The sequence below is a fragment of the Mytilus galloprovincialis genome, chromosome 3, assembly GCF_965363235.1.
Source record: "Mytilus galloprovincialis chromosome 3, xbMytGall1.hap1.1, whole genome shotgun sequence".
Taxonomy (NCBI): domain Eukaryota; kingdom Metazoa; phylum Mollusca; class Bivalvia; order Mytilida; family Mytilidae; genus Mytilus; species Mytilus galloprovincialis.
The window spans coordinates 79,245,637-79,269,202 of NC_134840.1; the positions used below are offsets into that span (position 1 = coordinate 79,245,637).

A 23,566-nucleotide genomic window follows, 5' to 3' on the forward strand; every position below is an offset into this window, starting at 1 on the left:
GGGACACTGTTGTACCAGAACAACTATGTGACACTTATTAGATCTGTCCCACAAAAATATAACTCATACCTTATAATGTAATTCATACAGACAATGTACTGTGGAACGTTGTTTGTATTATAAATTATCGTAGCACGTGTCTGCATCCACACCCAATCACAATTCTTGCCAACGAATCTGTAATATTTGCTGACTGACGAACCTTGAACTATTACTGAAAAATAAGGAAAACAACACTAAATCAAACAATTGTCTTTGTTATACCATTATAATTATAATAAAACTTCATCCTCCGGGCAATTGAGAAATATTCTTTGTTAGTTCTTGTAGATGTTTGTTTTTACAAGTTATCAAAAAAAAAAGTTTGATACTGAATAAAAAAAAAAAAAATTTGTGATTGCGTATTTTGTTTTTTTTTTCTTTTTTATCAGACCTTGATGGCTTATAATTAATACTCTGTCTGCTTATATGGCAGGTTCATATTTACCAGCGATGTCTAATTAGGTACTATGTGCTTGAAAACATTTTTAGCAAGTATTGTTTTACCAAATACATGAAAAGCTGTTTATTTCAATATAAGGAATAATAAGCGAGATAATCTCATTAAGAAAGCTAGAAACCATGGAATTTCACAAACAAAAATCTACATATGATTTAGTAGTATCACAGAGAATTGCAATATGCTATTAGGAATTTAAATCTTATAAACGCCATCAACCCTTTAAAATGTTAATTAATTATATAATTTTTAGTAACAATTAAATATTGTATAACTTCTGAAGTCAGGATCATCAATTTTTCAAATTTCATTTCAAATTAGCTGTTTCATTACAGGTAGTTATAATACCATTAACAATACTACAGTGTTGTAAGACGATGCATGTCTGTAACAATAAAAATAGACTTGTTACATGTCCTTTTCTTATCATTACTTTTTTTTCTTTCAATTTTGCCCCTTTAACAGTTTTACTGCTACATGCATAACTATGAGATTGCCATTCAGCAATCAGTATACTAGCAGTTTTCAGTAAACATATAAATTAGTAAGAAAGAAATAAAAGAAAGAGAAATGCAGCAAATCTACTGTAAAAAGAACCAACCCATTATTTGATCATACAGCAAATTGTACAATAACCAGAAATTTAGCAGCAGTTTGTACATATAATGTTAATACAACTTCAACAAGAATGTGTCCTCAGTACACGAATGCCCCACTCGCACTATCATTTTCCATGTTCAGTGGACCGTGAAATTGGGGTAAAAACTCTAATTTGGCATTAAAATTAGAAAGATCTTATCATAGGGGACATGTGTACTAAGTTTGAAGTCGATTGGACTTAAACTTCATCAAAAACTACCTTGACCAAAAACTTTAACCTGAAGCGGGACAGACGGACGGACAAACGAACAGACAGACGGACGGACGAACGAACGGACGGACGAACGAACGGACGGACGGACGCACAGACCAGAAAACATAATGCCCCTAGGTGGGGCATAAAAATAATTTCTTGGATTTGAATGAAAAACTTCTAAATTTGAAGGATGTTTTATTACTGCAATTATAAAACTTCGAAGATGTATGCATGAGATGTTTGAAGCGACTTTCAAGATCATTTTATTTCTTTATTTTGCAGGAAAAACTTGAAGAAAATTGACAGCAGTTTTTTCCCAATTTTAAATTTTAAATTTTAAATTTTTCTAAATGTATGTAGAATTTGTCCAAATAAGGTGAAAAAAACACATTCAGCTTAGTTGGAAACCTTGCTTAATTAAATGAGGGACTCATATTAAATTTTGGATAGATGTAAAATACAAACAAGAATGTGTCCATAGTACACGGATGCCCCACTCCCACTATCATTTTCTATGTTCAGTGGACCGTGAAATTGGGGTCAAAACTTTAATTTGGAATTAAAATTAGAAAGATCATATCATAGGGAACATGTGTACTAAGTTTCAAGTTGATGTAACTTTAACTTCATCAAAAACTACCTTGACCAAAAACTTTAACCTGAACTTTGCACTATCATTTTCTATGTTCAGTGGACCATGAAATTGGGGTCAAAACTATAATTTGGCATTGAAATTAGAAAGATCATATCATGGGGAACATGTGTATTAAGTTTCAAGTTGATTGGACTTCAGCTTCATCAAAAACTACCTTGACCAAAAACTTTAACCGGACGGACGAACGGAGGCACAGACGGACGGACGGACAAACGGAGGCACAGACCAGAAAACATAATGCCCCTCTACTATTGTAGGTGGGGCATAATAAGCATCGCTGCTTTCAAACAGATTCAAAACAAGAATGTGTCCCAAGTACACGGATGCCCCACTCGCACTATCATTTTCTATGTTCAGTGGACCATGAAATTGGGGTCAGAATTTTAATTTGGAATAAAAATTAGAAAGATAATATCATAGGGAACATGTGAACTAAGTTTTAAGTTGATTGGACTTCAACTTCATCAAAAACGTAACCTTGACCAAAAACTTTAACCTTATGTGGGACAGAAGGACGAACGGTACGACAAATGAATGGACGGACAAACAGACCAACAGACCAGAAAACACATAACGGCCCTCTACTATCGTAAGTGGGGCATAAAAAGATTCAAACTTTTTGCATAGACACCAGGATGTCACCATCAAACATGTTATTCATGACATTCCATAAAAAACTCATTTAAATTTATGGTAAGATTTACCGAAGAATTGGAATTCTACGTATAGAAATTTGAAGTGTTTTGTTTTAAATACATTACCTAAAATAACAATAGATCCATTTAAACCAAGATGTATGTTGACAAATGAGGCAATTGCAGATTAAGAAATAAAAAACAAATTTATAACCTGTGTATTGCTAAGTAATTAGTATATAAGTAAAACTTATGTCATTTTATGCAACTTAACCTCAAGCTTGTGTCAGTTATATCATCCCTTATAAATATTTATCAGTCATAAACTTAAAATTCAAATCGACCATATGTAATACACTTTCACTGAATAAATTGTAAACAAATGCATGACGATTACATGATTACGAAATACCTAACATCACACCATTAATTTATGTTTGTAGTTTTATCTATCGTTTCTATTTTTGGTACATTGAACAATATAGATTGGCAACTATTTTGAAGTTTGACATTTAGGAAACTGTACATTAGTAGAAATAGTCTTATAAATGATTTGTATTTAATTTTTGTCTAACATGTGACATTATCAGTCACCAACTTGGTCTGTAAATTGAAAGCAAGTATCTTAATGATGACAGAAACACTAAAGAATCGTTACAACAAATTTCTACATTTTACACAGGAAGTTGGTGACCTTTATAAACAATTTATAAATAAATGTAGTGCTTATCCAAAAATATATACAAGTTTGTAATAACATAAATATCAAAAAAGAAGATGTGGTATGATTGTCAATGAGACAACTCTCCACAAGAGACCAAAATAACACAGAAATTATCTACTATAGGTCACCATACAGCCTTCAACTGAATGAGCAAAAGCCCATATCGCATAGTCAGCTATAAAAGGCCCTGAAATGACAATGTAAAACTATTCAAACAAGAAAACTAACGGCCTAATATGTCTTGATCTTTCTCTATAGATTTCATACCTGAAGATTGACCTTTTTACTGATCTATGATTTATGAAGAAAAACTGCTAAATAAAGTAATGTTTGAAAGTCTTTTTTCAGATTTGAACATCTATTCCAAATCCTTTTTCTATTACACCATACTGTTTCAACATTCACTTTTTTAAATAATTAATTGTCTAATTACCCTGTCTGCTTCTATTGTTGAAACTGCAAGCTATAATTGAAGTCAATATAACAACAACCCAACAACAAAATAACACTCATAAAAGACTTTTTAGTTTTTAATTAAAATTTGAAAGACCAAAAAATTCTTAAAGTTCAGTAGTTTCTGAAACTTAAGGCTGAATGGAATAATATATAATAACTATGAAAATATTTCTGAATTTTGTTCTTATTCAGTATAAAAGTAAAGCAATAAAAAAATGATCTGTTTTTATTATAGAAAGGAAAAGAGAGAGATGGATCAAGAGAGAATGCTTGATCATGTGATGACTGACCATGAAGCTGTACCCTAGAGTTATGTTTTAAACTGATGTCTACCGCTAATTTAGAAATGAAAAGTGGAGATAAAGCTGGATGACTTCTGACTTGTCCAGCTGAATCTTAACCTTAAATCAGGACAAGTTTATTTAAGGACAGGCCACTGAAAGGACAATTTAGGACAATTTGATTTTTTGTTTAGATTGATATAATCTACATGTACTAAATGTCCATCAAACCCTTCAATTTTATTATGGTATACACCTGATAAATCATTCCAATACCTCTAGGGGAATTCCTGTTACTATCTGATAAAAATAGTAACATAGTGGACAAAAATAGAAAGTTCAACTTTAAAATTTCTATATTTGGAATTTAAATGACTCATTTAACATAATTTTTAATTTCAAATATGGCCGACGACTGATACTTCAAGCTATTTAATTAAATGATAACGTTCTAGCCATGACCTATATTAACCTATAGCTGTAGGCAACAGAGTTATTATTTACTAAAAATAGTACATTACTATATTAGTTGTCTCATCATGTATTCAAACCATTTTTCTTCTCAAGACAAGGGGATATAGATCAGATTATAGTAGTGTGAATCAAGGTGCAATAACCTGTCCCTTTAAACATTTAAAACATTTCATTAAATTAGTAAATGAATCATCTTCTTTCAGAGACATCTTGTTATCTTCATCTGGTAAACTATCAAGGTGTAAAGTTTAATTCAAATTCACTAAATGATGGCACAGGAAATTACTCACTATATAACATAAGGAGATGTGGTATAGATTGCCAAATTGATTGATTGTTGATTGATTAACGTCCAGTGGCAAATATTGCCAAATTGAGACAACTAACATGCAACTGCTCTTGGATAGACAGAATAGACACAATGATCTCTACCAGTACCCTCCCTCCTTTCAAAATAAATTTTTAAAAAATGATAAAAAAAAATTATTTGTTTAGAAATTCCAATAAAAACACATAACATTATTGTTGTCATTGACAGTAATTTGTTTCAGATGTTCAGCCACCATCCTTCATATCTGAACAGATTCATAATACAGTTCCCATTTTTCACAAAGCTGGTTATTTCAAAAGTTATCACCTAACAAATATCATTAAACAAAATAGGCCTATACCGAGCAAGGAGCCTTTAGTCTATAGTTGCTGTCATTTGATGTCAGCCATTAACTGTTTTTCGTTCATTATTTTTTCGCAGACATTTTGTTTGTTTTACATTTTATCCCAGGTCCTTTTATAGCCTACCATATATGGGTGTGCTCACTGCTGAAGCTAGGAAACATTATGACCTATAGTTTACATCCTATTTTTTGTTGTCTCATTGGCAATCAGACAAACCTTACCGGCTCAGTTTTATTCAAACATCTTTTTCATGATACAACTTTCAAATTTGAACAAGTTCATTATATATTCATATAACCTCTACTCATATAATAATCATGTAACCTTAAACCTAAAATAGCATTTTCTGTTCATAGTATAAATAAGTACAGCGATACTAATGACCTCAACCCTAAGGTCTTGATCCATATTTCTGTTATCCATCTCTCACATCACAGTATGCACATTTGAATCCTAAAGCCTGATGAGACACTTTTTGTTTAAATTTCAACACTTATAAAAACAATGAAACTTTTATTTTTAGCCAAGAGGAAATGTTATAGACATAACTATGAAACGTACATATAAAATGTAAAAAACATGAATCAAATTAATAATAATTTGATATAACGTTTTGAGCCGCAACACTTGTCTTTCGTAAAAACAATAGGTGTGAAAATGAATTGCCTGAAGGGCTTGCTATGGTTGTCTGTTTCTAATTTACTTCAAACTATTTAGTGGGTGAAGTACCACCATTTTGTCAAGGTATTTATAATGTATAAAGGTACACTGGGGTAAAGCTGATGACCGTAACTGCATTCACGGTCATCCCAAGATGTCAGATGAAAAATTAGGTCAGTTTCTGTATTGTCTGTTACAGTGTTTCTATATCATTTTCTTTACAAAGTATACATTGATACGATGTAAATTTATAAAAGATTCACACAGAAATCACAAATCACTACCGAAAAATGTTCAGGAAACGCGAAATTCAATTTGAAAAAATCGCTAAGATGTCCGTAAATCATTATCAAAATATTTTCAAGATGACCGTAACATAAAACAAGGATGATCGTGATTGGTAAACAGATGACCGTAACTTGTAAAAGATGACCGTTATTTGTAAAGAATGACTGTAATTTTTAAAGGATGATCTTAACTTTTAAAGGATGACCCTCAATTCTAAGAATATCCGTATTTGTATTCATAGATTTTTGTTGTGTTTGTCTCAATAGGGGCTTAGTTAGCGGATATAAACATGTTTCATCAATTTATTTTTAACTATTTGCCGTATTTTGAGTTCACGACATTGATAGTAAATTGCAAATTTCTCGTAAACAATGAAATATTTATTGATAACGACTTTAAAATTTTAATACAAATTGACAGAGATACGACGAAAAGTTGAAGAAACAAGAATGTGTCCCTCTGAGGTGTCTCTAGTACATGCCTCATCTACATATATATAAATTTCTATGTTCAGTGGACCGTTAAAATGGGAAAAAAACTGTTATTTGGCATTATGATTAGAAAGATCATATCATAGAAAACATGTGTACTAAGTTTCAAGTTGATTGGACTTCAACGTCATCAAAAACATCCTCGACCAAAAACTTTAACCTCAGGTGGGACAGACGGACGAACGAGCAGACGAACGGACAAACAAACGAACGGACGCACAGACAAGAAAACATAATGCCCATGAATGGAGCATAAAAAATGCTAATCAAACATATAAATATCCGGTAATCAGCCTGTATGTATGGTTCCAGAGGAAGCAGATTAAAATCTTAGTTTGTCTTTATATATGAACAACTTTGCTATACATACAAATTGACAAGGTTCCCGTCAGTGGTGGATCCAAGGGGGGTCCGGGGGTTGGAACCTCCTTTTTATTTACCGATCAGTGCATTTGAATGGGGACACATAGTTTGAACCCCCTTTACCCTGGGTTGGGACCCCCCTTTTTTTGAAAATGGCTTAATCCGCCCCTGTCCCTTGTGATATGCTATACGCACAAGACTATTTTAAGGATCTATTTTGCTGGAGCTCGCCTTCACTAGTTTGGTCGTAGTATTTTAAAAACAGGTTCTGTTATTTTACTTGTAAGACAAAATAGAAGACAAATCAAAGACGATATAATATCAATGGGTGTACATCCATTGGGATTTTTAAAAAAGTGCATTTATTATATGTCATTACAAGGAATTCCAGAAATAAAAAAAATCTTTTGGCTTTTAGTTGGAGGCTGTTTTTTTATTATACTTGTAAGGTGCGCTTTTGTTGCATGTTTTCCCCACTTTTTCATGTGCATGTCTTGTTGTATGTTCATTTTAAAAATTATACCTCTACCGTAAAAAAAGATATATATGGTGAACTTTGTATTTAAAGCATGTCTTATTTTCTCCTACCTATAGGATAATACTCTCATATAAATACGTTTTATATCTACCAGTGGCGGATCCAGAACGTTTCCTAAGGGGGGGGCGCTCCAGTCATGCTTCAATGATTCCCTACATAATCAACCAAATTTTTCCCACGAAAAGGGGGGGGGGGGGGCCTCCCAGGGCCCCCCTAGATCCGCCTATGGCTACACCATTAATCATTTGATACAAAAAAGTAATTATACAAATACGGATATTTCTTAGAATTGACGATCATCCTTTAAAAGTTACGGTCATCATTTAGAAATTACGGTCATCTTTTAACCAATTACGGTCACCCTTGTTATGAATTGCTGATTCTGTTACGGTCATCTTAACGATTTTTTTAAATCGAATTTCCTGTTTCATGCACATTTCTCGGAAGTAATTTGTAATTTCCGTGTGAATCTTTTATAAATTTACATCGTATCAATGTCTCCTTTGTAAAGAAAATGATATAGAAACACTGTAACAGACAATACAGATACTGACCTATTTTTTCATCCGACATCTTGGGATGACCGTGAATGCAGTTACGGTCATCAGCTTTACCCCAGTGAAGGTATATCATATTAAATACAACATCATACTTAATATGGTAAAGTAAATGGTACTTTAACATATAAATGTCAACAAGCTAAAGACACAAAATCAGTCAGGGGATTTTTTTCAATGTTTTTGTTCTTCCAGTGTTTTTAAACTTGGGAAGGTACATTTCTTTTAAAGGGTTGTCAATTTCATACAAAAAAGGTTGAACTGATTATTGGTTCTTGAATTTTGGTACTCTGCAAAAAAGACCTCTGAGGTTGTTCTGAATTCTAGACCCTTAATTAGAAGACTTTCTGTTCACGGCCAAATCAAGTCCCTAAAAAAGCCGTTAGAATCCAGATTTTATTTTTTAAAAGAGTTTGATTTTAAATTTAATTCAAAAATAATTTCAACTTTCTTTTTGCAGTAAAATAGGGGCATTAAACTTCTGTCAAAAATTACATGTGAAAAAAATAAATAATCCTAAATAATTAGTACTAATGCATAAAATGACAATACCTTCATTGCATCCAATTTGCTCCTAATGCTTTTAGATATTTTTTAAAATGCTTTAACGACATTTGAGAATTAAGACATATAATGTACCAAAAAAACTGAAAGCCAATTTGATTTTAAATGATGACAATGGATGAAGATAAAATATACGTCACCTGAATCGTTCAAATGAAGGTATCGGGTGACGCTCCTGCTGGGGTTTTCTAGCTTTATGTGCAAATTAGAATTTATTGGCCATAATATTACAATGTATCACAGTTTTAACAATGAAGACTAAGAAAATTGGTAGTTTTGTTTCAAAATTTTATATCAGCATTCTTTTAATGATGTCAAAGTTAGCATATATTTAAAATTTTCCATCAACTTCAATGATACCGTACAGTTTTGGGGAAAAGAAACAAATAGTGCATGCTTTTACAGTGTGATTGTTATAACAAATGACCAATCTGACTCGATTATTTAGTCATTTCTAGAACTCTGCGCTCTATATATTCCTGGCAGAATTGTAGTTGAAATCAGGAATTTTGCAAAATTAAATGGGGTGTAACTGGCTAAACTTTGTACGAAAAACTTGACAAAAATCATTTTTTTAAATTTTTCACACATATATATATGCTATATGATTATTAATTGGAAACACTTATCATCTAGATTTGAATTGATTTTTTTGTGTTTTAACGCAACTTTTAATTATTTCTCTTGGGCTAATTTTTATTGGTGGAGGAAGCCAGAGTGCCCAAAGAAAAACCACTGTCCATCAATAGGAAAACTAACAATCCCAGTTAATGAAGATTGGAGTCGAGTGCAACAAGAAGAGGGCAGTTTGAACTCACGACCTCTTTGTTGACTGGCAAGTGCTTACAGCTTTTCATCTAGAAATAACGGACTAAAAAGAGTCCCTAACCCATTGTTACCATCTCCTTAACATTTGGACTCGGTCGTTGACATGAAAAGCTGTTAATTTTATAAACTATAACATACTGCCGAGGAACATGAATTGCTACATCAATATTTGGAACTTCGGCCTACAAGAGCCTACATACATGTACTCCTGTGAAACCAATGGACCAAAAAACAATCAAAAGTGCATTTCACATAGAAAATCTAGTATTCAAACCGCAAACTTTAAATTTATTCTGAATAAAATATTATTGCGCATCCTGGTAAATAAGGAAATAAACTTAATCATAACCACATAAGATAAGACTCAAGTCAAAACTTGAGGTTAACCGTAAAAGTTAAATGAGATGCTTATTCTAAGATAGGATGTTTACATTTAAATTTGATAAGATCAACAAGACAACATTTTAAAACATATGAAGTTCACTGAATTATACCCAAAAATAAACAATTAGACAAACCTGATTCCTTAATTCCATTTAAAAATATTACATGGTATTCAAAACAAGTCCTACTTTTCTCTTACCTATTTTTCATTTATAACATTACATAATAAAATAACAAATGTTTACAAAGCTGTTAAATTGCCAAACAATACTCAACAAAACTAATTTATAGTTTTATTAAACCTATTACTTTCACCAAGAAAAAGCATACAGTAGAAGCGTTCCTCCTAAATTTTATTTGGTGTGTATTTATATTTATAGTTTAATTTCTAGCAGACTCCTTTACAACTGACAAAAGGGGAGCTAGGGAACAATGTTTTATAAAACAGGTGGCATGTGCAAGAGGTCAAATTACTAAACAAACACTCATCTTATGTATAATTCAATTTAACATGTTTAGAAAATGAACGCCTTTCTTTACAAGAGGCCTTATAAGGGTAAGCAACTAATCCCTTTAGAGAAAGTTACTGATGAATCCAAGACAGTAGTGGTTCCAGAACGTTTCATTAGGGAGAGGGGGCAGCTGACTGACCTAAAGGGGGGATTCAGTCATGCTTAAGGTGATTCCCTATATTATCAATCCATAATTTTTCCAACAAAAGGGGGACCTGGGCCATTCAGGCCCCCCTCTCAATCTGAATATGAGAGAGTCCAAAGAAAGTTGGACTCTCTCATGAGGTAGGCCTTAAAACACAGAAGATTGAGGTTAATTTAAAATTCAATGGTACCTATATATAACTAGGACTAATTACCCTAACATCATTTTACACAAAAAAATATACAAATTTTAATACAGTTTTGACTGAAACAAAACAAAAAAGAAATTGCTTTGACTAAAATTTTGAAACTTACAACACCTGTTCATAGACATATTGTGCAAACACTATCTGCAGAACAAACCAGATTTATTTTCTCAGTATACTTTTATGTGCTTCCAATCCAAAAGAAATATGTACAGTTAAAATAATTTCCAATACACTTATCAACCAAAGATTCTGACAAGATACCAGGATAAACCTTTTTTTTTTTTACTGTAAAAGCACAAAATTTACTTAATATCTCTAGATAAAACTCAAAGTGAAGTGACAAGTTGAAAGAGAATTTCCTGACACATGAATGACTTTGGTTGTAAAGTACAGGATAAGAGCTTTCAGTTTGTTCAGATTAAACATTCTATAAAAATTCAATAAAACACATTTCATAGCAAAATGGATGGAGTTAAGCAAAAAAAAAATCTAGAAAATTCTTCTAATGCCTAAACTCTCCCAAGTATGGTACAATTATCAAATTTTTGTAAATATTCAAACTTTAAAAGGGAAAATCGACTTTTGAAAATTCAGAAACTTCGCAAATTTATAATTGCTAATCACTGATTAATGGTTATAATGTGAGATCTATAAATTTAATAAAATTGCAACATTTTGTGAAGGAAATTTACTACTTAAATTATGAATGAAAGCTTTAATTATTGTGAACCAGAGACTGAAATGCACATTTTTGCACATTAATAAAAACATCACAATAATTTCTGAATTTACAGAACATGTATATCCTTTTCCAAATCTTAAAATGTAAAATTTTCAGGAACAGACAAGAGAAAGAAAATATTAGTCAATGATACATTAAAATTTTATAACTGTCATTTCAAATTGTAAACAAATTTAAAAATTTCATTTCATTTTTTTTTTTTAGATGTCGTGTAACGTTCCCACCATAAAATTAAAAGAAGAATAGGCTTTTAATCGTAATTTATAGTTCTTCCATTGGTAAGATAAACAGAAAGTAATAAATGTATAAAACAAGTACCAATAATCCTGACCTGCATTCGGAAAAATAAGCCAAAGTATTCAAATGTTGGTCATAGCCTGTCTATCAAAGCTGATATATGTATAAAATATATGTATATACACTGAATCATCGTACTTTTCATGCCAAATTAAAGTACAAATTACAGGGAAGTAATCAACATAAAATCTATTACTGTGAATTTAAATTACGGAGTTGTTAAAATGAAGTTTTACATGTTGATAAATTGACAAATTAATACAAAATTAAGGTTCCAACTTCCCCTGGCACAGTTGACCTTAGATGAATGTATATTGTTATATTTTTTGGTTACTTTTATTCATTTAGCTTCAAACATGTCTACAGCTTTATACATCATTACATCTTTTAATGTTCAAAAAGTACATGTAGCATTAAAAAGGTTGGAAATGAAACTCAATAATCAAATTAAGGTGGTACCCAACACCTTCACTAAAATTAATTTGGCTCGTTTAATTTTCATAAAATTTTGAAAAAGTATTTACTTTGACTCTTTGACAAAAATATAAAAATTTCAAAAAATTTGAACCAACCGTTTTACCGGAAAAATTACACTGGTTATATAGCAGTTTGACAAATACTTATTTTGATCATTGAGAAGCTTACTATTCCCTTAAAGCACAACGTAATTAAAACGTTTAGCTGATTTTACAGAGTTATCTCCCTGTAGTGTTAGGTACCACCTTAAGCATCACAGGCATGTCTGTTTATTTTTTTCTATTTCAAAGGGTATTGGAGCTTTAGTCATTAAGAAAATAATATTCTAGGGTTATAAACCTACTCCCCTTAACTTGGACTCAGCATCCCACCCCTTCTACACCCTTATCCTCCTAACAACCCATGAATTTGTTTTAGAATTAACATTAAATATTCATTATTCATTGGATCCTTGCTGTCTAGTCTCTAGCTTTTACCTAATAATAATTTCTACTCTTCAAGAAGAATTACATATTCTTTGAAGCTTGAATATTAAAATGCTACTATTGAATGTAAGTGATGAATGTAAAAGAGGGACGAAAGATACCAAAGGGACAGTCAAACTCATAAATCTAAAACAGACAACTCCATTGCGAAAAATGAAAAAGACAAACAGACAAACAATAGTACACATGACACAACATAGAAAACTAAAGAATAAACAACAAGAACCCCACCAAAAAACTAGGAGTGATCTCAGGTGCTCCGGAAGGGTTAGCAGATCCTGCTCCACATGTGGCACCCATCAAAATTACAGTAGCTTACATTTGTAATGTAGCAAAAAACAAATCTAAATGTTTTTGAGCTTCATACAACAGGCTCTTAATGCAGCAAAGAGCTCTGATTTTTTAAAATTGTTTTGAGCTTCACATAACAACTAGGCTCTGAGCTAAATGTTTATAAGCATAATGCAACAAAAAGCTCATAGAATCATGTTTATTAGCAAAGTGAAACAACAATAAGCTAAACATTGCTAAAAGACTATCCAATAGCTTTTAGAACAGCATTTTAGTGAGCTTAGAGTTACCAAAAGTCCTAAATCTTTTATTCAAATTAATTAAGGTGGTACCCAACACTTTAACTAAAATTAATTTGGCTCGTTTAATTTTCTTGAAATTTTGACAAAGTATTTACTTTGACCCTTTGACAAAAATATAAAATTTTAAAAAAAATTGAACCAACCGTTTCATCAGAAAAATTACACTGGTTATATAGCAGTTTGACAAACTCTAATTTTGATCATTGAGAAGCTTAATATTCCCTTAACAACACAACGTAATTAAAACGTTAAGCTGATATTACAGAGTTATCTCCCTGTAGTGTTAGGTACCACCTTAAAGCTCTGAAAGTTAAGAGACAAGAAGAAACTAAAACTGACTTCAGATAATAACTCTTTAGAATCTCTTGATTTTGTAAAAAAAACTTTAAATTTCAATTAAAAAAGACCACATAATTTTGTGTGTATAACATGAGAATGTATACATAACATATGTTTTAATTATATTTACAGTTAGAATGACAGTTCCTGACTCTTTCAGCATCCAATGGATTGTGGAATTGATAAGCTGTCCGTCCTATAACTTCACTGGGCTCATATCCAATTAAGGTAATAATCCTGCAATACACAAACTAATTAACATCAAATGTTACCCTAATTAGCATCATTATATATCTTCTCTCGGTGAAAATAAAAGTTACTGAATACGGTTTCTCTATTCCTCTGATTTAAACAACTGACAGTTGTATATGTTAAACTTTACATATCTAGACTAGATGACACGGCTCAGGTAATTCCTGGACAGGTAAAAAGGGAAAAAATTACAGGTGAGTTTTTCTTGTCACATGTATAGTTTATTGTTTTATCATGTGGTGACACAATTTAGAAACTAATTTTGGCAATAAAAAAACTTCAAAATATTAGAAGTGTATAATATAAAAGTGTCTGTATTATTCCGTTTTCAATTTTGACGGTATCATTAATGGATAATAATGTCACAGGGAGTTCATCATACTTTTGAGGTTCTTGGTCAACAATGTTATTATAAATTGTCATTTTATACAACATTACAAAATCAAATAAATTATTTTTATAATTTATTTGACGGCTGGAACATCCTAGCTTGCTTTGAAAGAAAAATTCTGAAAGTTCTTAGATATCCTATATATATATATATATGTAAAAATATAAAAGAAGGAAAAAAATATTTCATTGATATCCATATAAAAATTACTAATATCCAATTTCAGTGGTATCTATATAAAGTATTACAAATTTCAAAGAAAAGAAGGAAATTAATTAATATCAATTGCAAGCTCTTGTTTCACATAAGGCAAATTACAGTGCCCCTATTTATTAAAACTTCTGAGTTCAGTTTTTGCTATGCAGAAAACCACAATTTGTATTGCCAATATAAATTTCTGAACTGTGTCACCACATAATATAACAATTAAAAGAATGTGACATTAATAAGATAATAAACTAAATCAGAGTTGAACATTTGCAGTTTGTCTTGCCTAAGGAAATCTCAGCGCTAAAATCCATATTGCTATTTCTTGCTTGAAAAGTTAAGCAGGGTTGAGAATACCTCTGGAATTGTAGCTTTAAGGTCATATAATGTTTTTGACAATTTTGCGAACCCCATAAAATATCATAAGGACCTAGCTGGCGTTCCACACCAAGGTTGAGAATAGACTTTGTTATGGAAGAAAGAACAATCATATGGTAATGAAACTAGAGGCTCTCAAGAGCCTGTATCGCTCACCTGACTCTACTTGGGTTTTTGAAATCATATAAAAAAAGATAAAATTTGGCTACAAAGTAACAACACTTGGCCACAACCTCATTAGGAAAGGCACATTTATGCTATGTTTGATTTCATTCAATTCAGTGGTTCTCTAGAAGAAGACTTTTGTATGCATTTCCCATAGGGTCCTATGCTAAACAATGTCACCCCACTGGAGGCCATCTTGGATGTTGGATCAGCTACAAACTAACAACACTTGGTCAGCACCTCATAAGGAACATTCATACTATGTTTGGTTTCATTCCATTCAGTGGTTTTCTAAAAGAAGTCATTTGTAGAGCTGATTTGTATTTATTTCCCATAGGGTCCTATGTTAAACTAAGTCCCCCGCTGGCAGCCATATTGGATGATGGATTGGCTACAAAGTAACAACACTTGGTCAGCACCTCATAAGGAACATTCATGCTATGTTTGGTTTCATTCCATTCAGTGATTCTCTAAAAGAAGTCATTTGTATGCATTTCCCATAGGGTCCTATGTTAAACAATGTCACCCCACTGGAGGCCATCTTGGATGTTGGATCAGCTACAAACTAACAACACTTGGTCAGCACCTCATAAGGAACATTCATGCAATGTTTGGTTTCATTCCATTCAGTGGTTCTCTAAAAAAAAAGTCGTTTGTATGCATTTCCCTTAGGGTCCTATGTTAAATTAAGTCCCCCGCTGGCCACCATCTTGGATGATGGATCGCCTACAAAGTAACAACACTTGGTCAGCACCTCATAAGGAACATGTTTGGTTTCATTCCATTTAGTGGTTCTCTAGAAGAAGTTCAAAATGTAAAAAGTTAAAGACAACGGGCGACGGACGCCAAGTGATGAGAAAAGCTCACTTGACCCTTCAGGCCAGGTGAGCTAAAACAAATGAGAACACCTATGCCTCTTACTGAAGCTTTGCAATTAACATAGTTAAAAAATAAGCATAACTTTAGGACAGTAAATGACTCACTACCAAAATTTGAAAGTGTCTGTGAGTTTTTGCTCTTAGCATTTAATTTGGAGCCAGCTGAAGGACTCCTCTGGGTGCAGGAGTTTCTCGCTGCATTGAAGACCCATTTGTGGCCTTCAGGTGTTGTCTGCTCTATGGTTGAGTGGTTGTTTCTTTGACAAATTCCCCATTTCCATTCTAAATATTATTTATCAGCACAATTGCCTTTCAATTTGAATTTTTAGGCATAAAATCCAGCCTATAATATTATAAATGCCAAACTTGAAAATATGGAAACTGTGTTTGTTGTTATCAAATCAAGATCAAATTTATGAGACATGAATTTCTTCCCCTAAAAATTAGGTATCAAAAATGAACAAGTAATAACCTAAATTTAATTCAATCATATACCCCTAGGCAAAATTTGTTATGAATAAAACATGCATTTAACTGCATTACTGAATTAGCTTGCACCTTGAACCTTGAACTTGTCAAAGACAATCAATGCATGCAAACAAGCTTCAATATGTAAATTACAGACAATATGTAAATTACAGACAAAATGGAAACTTTTACAAGACATCTTACAAAGAGATAGAATTTATAGCACGGAACAAGACAAGTTTCGGATAAATTTATATGTCATTTGAGGAAATTTTTTTAATTGAAATATATTATGTAATTTATTCTATTGAAATGTGCAAGGAATCATATACTTTACAGTACTGACAGCACTTTTAATTAGGTAAAATTAGTCCAAAGATATTTATGACTTGTATACAAAAGTTGTACGACAAATGTATAATTACATTTAATTAATGAATTTATGTCAAGGGGATTTACCAGGAACTTGTCTGCAAAAAAGGGGGAGGTTATTAATTTGGAATGACCAAAATAAAATATGCCTAAACTTAGTTGATTTTAGCAAAACTCAACATATAAGCTGCGTTTTTTTTTAAATTACAAAGTAGGGCATAAAGTACATATTGTTAGTTAGATAAGATTCTGTGGAAGTTTCCCAAAATTCTGGTTTTGGAGGACTTGTAAAGTGGAATGGAAGGAGAAACAGAAAGATAAACAGAAGGACTAACAGACCGACAGACTTGAACCAATCTAACCCTCTATATGACAATATACCACCCACTACAAAATTCAGGGGGAATAAAATGACTAACAAAAGTCCACAAAACACTAAACAGAAAACTTGAGATATGATATCATGAACCACCCCAAAACAGGAGGTGAATTCAAGTGCAGCATTGTTTAAAGTGTTATCTTTGTTTACATTTAGTCTAGTTAAATATAGACATAGAATATATCTAAATTTAAGTTTTTCACCCCTATTTTACGAAGTCTTTCATCTTTTTACACCTTGTTTACCTAGCTTACAACTAAATTACAGATCATGATGTATTTATTCTGGAAAGACCAAAATGAGACATGAATAAAGATATATCAGATCTCGTCAACATGCAATAAAGAGGTCATTGAATGAGCAATAATTCTGAATTGACAGGTTTCCCTGACTTCATTTATATGCAAAGTTATTACATAATAAAGACAGCAGATACATAATCATGCATGGTACATCCTAGTTCCATTCATATAGGTAATATATGGGACCAGAGTTTTTAATTCATACACTGTTGCATAGTAAATGAACATTTGAAATTCAAGGGAAGTAACTCTAGTTTAAAATATAAAACCAGCAGATACATAATAATGTATGGTTCATCTTGGTTCCATTCATATACTAGATATAATGTGACCAGGGTTCCTAATTCATGCACTCTTAACATTTGAAATTCAAGGGAAGTAACTCTAGTTTAATATATAAAACCAGCAGATACATAATCATGTATGGTACATCTTGGTTCCATTCATATACTAGATATAATGTGACCAGGGTTCCTAATTCATGCACTCTTAACATTTGAAATTCAAGGGAAGTAACTCTAGTTTAATATATAAAACCAGCAGATACATAATCATGTATGGTACATCTTGGTTCCATTCATATACTAGATATAATGTGACCAGGGTTCCTAATTCATGCACTCTTAACATTTGAAATTTAAGGGAAATAACTCTGTTTAACATATCAAACCAGTAGATACATAATCATGTATGGTACATCTTGGTTCCATTCATACATTTATATATGTGACTAGAGTTCTTAATTCATACACTCTTGCATAGACTATAGTAATGAACATTTGAAATTCAAGGGAAGTAACTCTCTTTTAATATATGAAACCAGCAGATACATAATCATGCATGGTACATTCTTGTTCTATTCGAATACTAAATGCAATGTGACTAGAGTTCTTAATTCATACACTCTTGCATAGTAAATGAACATTTGAAATTCAAGGGAAGTAATTCAAACCAGAGTTTCTCCATTCATCTCCATATAAAAATAATTAAATATAGTATGATTTCTAATGAGACAAAGAAAAACATTGGACACAGAAGATTCCCCCCTTCTTGCATATAATGTTATAAAGGGACATAACTCGAGAATAGTAAAAGGGACACCATCAAAGATCGAAATTGATTTGTGTTTTATGAATATAAGTGTAAAAGTCTCATAACTTCTGGTTGAGGCACACTAAAGTTAGAGAAGGGAAACCAGTTTTGGTAACACTTAATGTCCCTTTCGCCTATTGTCGGGACATTATTGCTAAGAAAAAATTAATAATTGAGCTTTGTTAACATGCTGTCATGATGCATACACTTGTCTGATCTAATATGTCTGAATCTGAAATCCATACAGTCCAAGTTTTAGATGGACCATCCTGTCAATAGGCTGCATGTTAAGGAAAAGGAGGTTTGCCTACACATTTCAAAATGAATTACATAATATTATCTTGGTCCATAAACCTTTTTTTATGTCAATTACCTAGGATCACAGAAGGTAAAGGTCATTCCAAGGTCATGTCTGCTCATAAACATGTTGCCATCCATTTTTATTTCTAGAATTGAGTTCGTCTGCATCACTTTACATGTGCATAAAAGTCCCGTTGTAGCAAAGTTATTGGCCTTGTTTGTTTTTCTCATTTTCAATCTTCCAGTCCACTGTACTAGCTAGAAAAACAAAGAAACCATTGTTCAAAACATGTTTTTTTCATAATCGTAGACATGTTGAAATCATTAAAAAAAAATTGACTGAGAAATATATGAATATAGATGTACTTCACCTGAAGCAAAGGTTTCTATTTAGATTTGTAAAAATAAGTGCATTTATTTGAATAATAGCAACATGAAGTGAATATTAAGTAACTGCACTCATCTCTCTCTCATAATTCTGCCGGAAGGCATGCATAGATTTATATACGTACAAAAACCTCCCTCAACTGATATATATATGGAAATGCAAAGATTTGAAAACAAATTAAGTAGGCCATATGGTTTCGTTCATCCTACGCATGCTATTTAAAAAGTGTTGTTTATATTTTTTTCATGTCAGAAAAAAAAATGTTTTAAAGCCATGTTGTTGACACATAAACTTCCGTTTTAAAGATATAAAATATAATATGGTCATCAATTTTGTTTCTTGTCTAATAATCAATCTGTTACCTACTTTGTAGGAAAAACGAAAAACATAAAAAAATAACATTTTACAGCCTGCAACGCGATGACGATACGATTATTTGACATTTGTAGTATTTTTCACAAAAAATAACATACTGAATTTTGTATACCGTAAAAACGAAGTCAGTGACTCTCTCATTATTTTACATGAAAATTTATGAATCAACATCATATAGTTTTTAAGTAATGTATTAGAAATTATAGATTTGATGATTTTTAGACAACTTTGTTAATATTTTTCACCAATTTGATATGCTTTCTATACAAATGTTCACCTGTTTTTCAAAAGAATTCAATCAGTTATATTTAAGACAATAAAAGAGACAAATTCATTAGTTTTTCAATTCTTATTACAATTAGTTCAACAAGCCATAGTTGAATTTAAAATTTAACCAAAGTTTGCAAAATAGCCCAAATGCTGTCCTTGACCTTTATGGTATATTTTCCAGGAAATGTAAAAAAAAAAACACAATTAAACCACTAAATACAAATCTTAATAGAAGTAACACTTGATTCTGTTTTTAGCTGTGAATCGTTATCGCAGCTTCTAATTATATATCTATTTACCGGTAAGTCAAATGAATTTACGCATTTAAAAAACACAGGTCAATTGTTATTTGAAATAATAGTAAGAAAATGTGGTATGAGTGCCATTAAGACAACTCTCAATCCAAGTCACAATTTGTAAGAGTAAACCCTTATAGATCAAAACACAGTTTTCAACACAGATCCTTGGCTTAAGTCTATATTAGAGTTTATACAGTAGGTTCCTGCATGATAAGACAATACTTTACAAGGGCGGCAATCCTGAGACTAGCAAGCACATGGTTTGGTGTTTCCAAAGAAGATTAATTCTGACTACGAGAGTTTGTGTTTTATATGTAAAATCTAGTGTGCACATGTATTTGCATATTCTAAGAAGATTAGTTCTCAGTGAAATAGGTTAATTGTGTTTTATATATGTAAAATTTATGATTTACTTTTATTCTGTTCAGACTTTTTATATATTATGTAATATTATTGACAGTGATGTAATTGAAGACATTTTATTTAGTTGTAATATGTGTAATAAATTGTAAAGATGGCACACCACACCTGAACATCTCTTATTTTGTTGTATGTCTTTATCAAATTAAAATAATTATGAGACATATGCATTTTTCTTTTCTAGATTGCTATCAGATTGGAAGTTGAAAACATTAGTCAGAGTGCCTTCATGAAGGGAGTGTCCCTTGAGTCCTTTTCTAAATGAGGGCCCTCATGGGGTTTTTGATTATGTGATTACTTGGCCGTTTTTTTAATGATTATTTGATTATTAAGCCAAATATTTCATGATTATTTGATTACCTAGGACTGTATTTTTAGTTTATGATAATTTGATTACTAAAGATAAGCAAATATTTAATGATTATGTGATTATATTGGCAAAAAAATGGTGATTATGTGATTACTAGGACCCCCCCATGAGGGGCCTCCTAAATAACATCCAGTACAGAAAAATGTTGGTTTTTTTTTAAACAATTACCAGTGCAAAAACATAAGAATATCTATAATAACAGTGTTTTCCTTATTCAGGGTTAAAGATGCCCCATTCACACTATCATTTTCTATGTTCATTGGACCATGAAAATTGGGTAAAAACTCTAACTTGACATGAAAATTAAAAAGATCATATCATAAGGAACAAGTTTCAAGTTAATTGAACTTCAACTTCATCAAAAACTACCTTGACCAAAAACTTTAACCTGAAGCGAGACAGACGGACGAATGGACGGACGGACGTACGAACAAACAAACGAAAGAAAGAACGAACGAACGAACAAACAGACGGATGGACACACAGACCTGAGAAAACATAATGCCCATAAATTGGGCATAAAAACAGTAAATTAATTATGTCTAATAACATGAGACGGTTTCACAAAACAACTTACAACTACAATTGATCTCAAGTATACTGAATTGTTCATGACTTACAACCATAATCTTAATCATAAGTATTTTTGTGAAACTGACGCCTGCTTTGTAGGACCAGAAATCTGATCACACTTCAGGCCAACAGCAACCCCTCAAAAATTACAGAAAGATTACAAATTGCTAAACAAAACTCCTATCTAACCATTGTACACTGATCAAACCATGATAATGCACAGTGGCACATATTTTATGTGTGTTCAGGACAAGAAAACCTTTACGAAAGGGATGGAAAATAGCAAGTGATCAGTAGTATAGCCCATAGCTACTAAAAAAATTGCTTTGCCAGGTAAAATTTTCTATAATTAGAACCAGAAGTCACATTGGCTACTTGAGTGTTCTGCATTTTGTCTTGTCATAGTGGCCTACTTAAAAGATAATAGGTCTTCCAAACATGCAATTTCTGACATTTGATCTCAATTTTAATAACGGTAAAAGTGGCCCAATTAAAAGATACTGGGTCTTCAAAATGCAATTTCATTTGATCTGAATCATAATAAAAAAACGAAAAATCATCAAATTTCATTCCTGCCTGTCCTTTACCTAGGACAATATGTCAATTACAGGTCAAAATGTTAGAGGCTTATGATTAAAAACTTTTTCATGGACAACAGATTTGAGGACGATTTTAAGGACTGCTGCACTCCTGCCACCCATGTATTATTATTATGATGGTTAGGTCAGATATTCAACTTCCAATCAAAACGGCCACTATAAAAGATATCAGTAATTTTATCATATAATATTTTGACAAGTATAGAGTCTTACTTCTTCAGGGCGCATTGCATTGACAACAATTGGTAATTTAATTAGCATGTTTACCACGAATGACGACAATTAAGCATATTTATCTTAGTTAACATTTAGTTTTTTTGTTTTTGTCCAGGTTGAAAACGGCCAAATCTTATTTACATAAAAGGTTTCTTGTTTGTTGAAAATAACATTAAAAGGTTATCTCACAAGCCTTCATCTAATTTCCCTCGGGGTAAAAAGAAACTCCATTAATTCTGCTTGTTAAATAAATCCACTTGTTGACTTCGTAAGAAATCCTTTTCAAATTTATTTCGAAGCTGTAAAAAGACTGATAATCGATGAAAACAAAGTATTACAAAATTTCAAAATTAGAATGTCAAGTTATATATATTACATATCATGTTTTAACAGTTAAATTTTTTATAACCACGCTTTCAACAGAAATGAAATCCTACAAAAACAAAGACCTACAATTAAATGTAAATTAATCCAGCAAGATTGTATATCTTTTTATGGCTTAAACAAAATAAACCGATCATCTTTTAACTACTGTTAATGAATGAAATATAATATTTCTCCGTGTATGGGAAATGAAGATTCAGCATGAAATTTCTACTGCATATTTAAATCAAATTAATGTCTTACTGTATGGCCTTTGTACTTTGTTTTGTTGTTTTTATATTGGCACAGCATGCGAACGTAAAACATCCTATGTTCATCGAGTTGATGATAGATATCTGAAAAAAAGATGTATAGAATTAAATTGTGACAAGACTATCATATATTTAATTGCAAGGCCATTTGCAGCATCATTAAATCTTTTGTAAATGAAATCAGATAAAGTGAATCAAAACGCCTTTTCCAATTTCTTTTTTTTTTATTTCGGTTTAGTACAAATAAGTACACCAAATGTAGACCATTTAAGGGCATATCATACAAAAGCAAGGGCAGATGAAAATGATTCAAATTTAAAGTGCTGATTTCATAACACGCTTATGATACGCATACAAAAATCATTTGAATTTCACATCGTAAAAAAAGTCAGTACATAAGTTTGAAATAAATATCATCTGAAATTGGCATTTGCCTTTGAGGTCAATAAATTAAGGAAAACTTTGCCAAAAACTGGGATGAAATAATCACTTTCCCCTAAAAAAATTAATT

At 31.6% G+C, this 23,566-nt stretch overlaps 1 protein-coding gene across 2 annotated transcripts in view; it reads right to left on the reverse strand.

Moving 5' to 3' along the window:
• The window catches only part of LOC143069057 (uncharacterized), an 82,558-nt gene that overhangs the window by 11,660 nt on the left and 47,332 nt on the right, over positions 1–23,566 (reverse strand). For both annotated transcript variants that reach the window (XM_076243486.1, XM_076243487.1), the window contains 4 exons: positions 23,048–23,139; positions 18,984–19,168; positions 13,857–13,963; positions 70–214 (listed from right to left, as the gene is read on the reverse strand). In XM_076243486.1, coding sequence (XP_076099601.1) covers positions 70–214; positions 13,857–13,963; positions 18,984–19,168; positions 23,048–23,139 — 529 coding nt within the window. The remainder of the gene's footprint in view (positions 1–69; positions 215–13,856; positions 13,964–18,983; positions 19,169–23,047; positions 23,140–23,566) is intronic.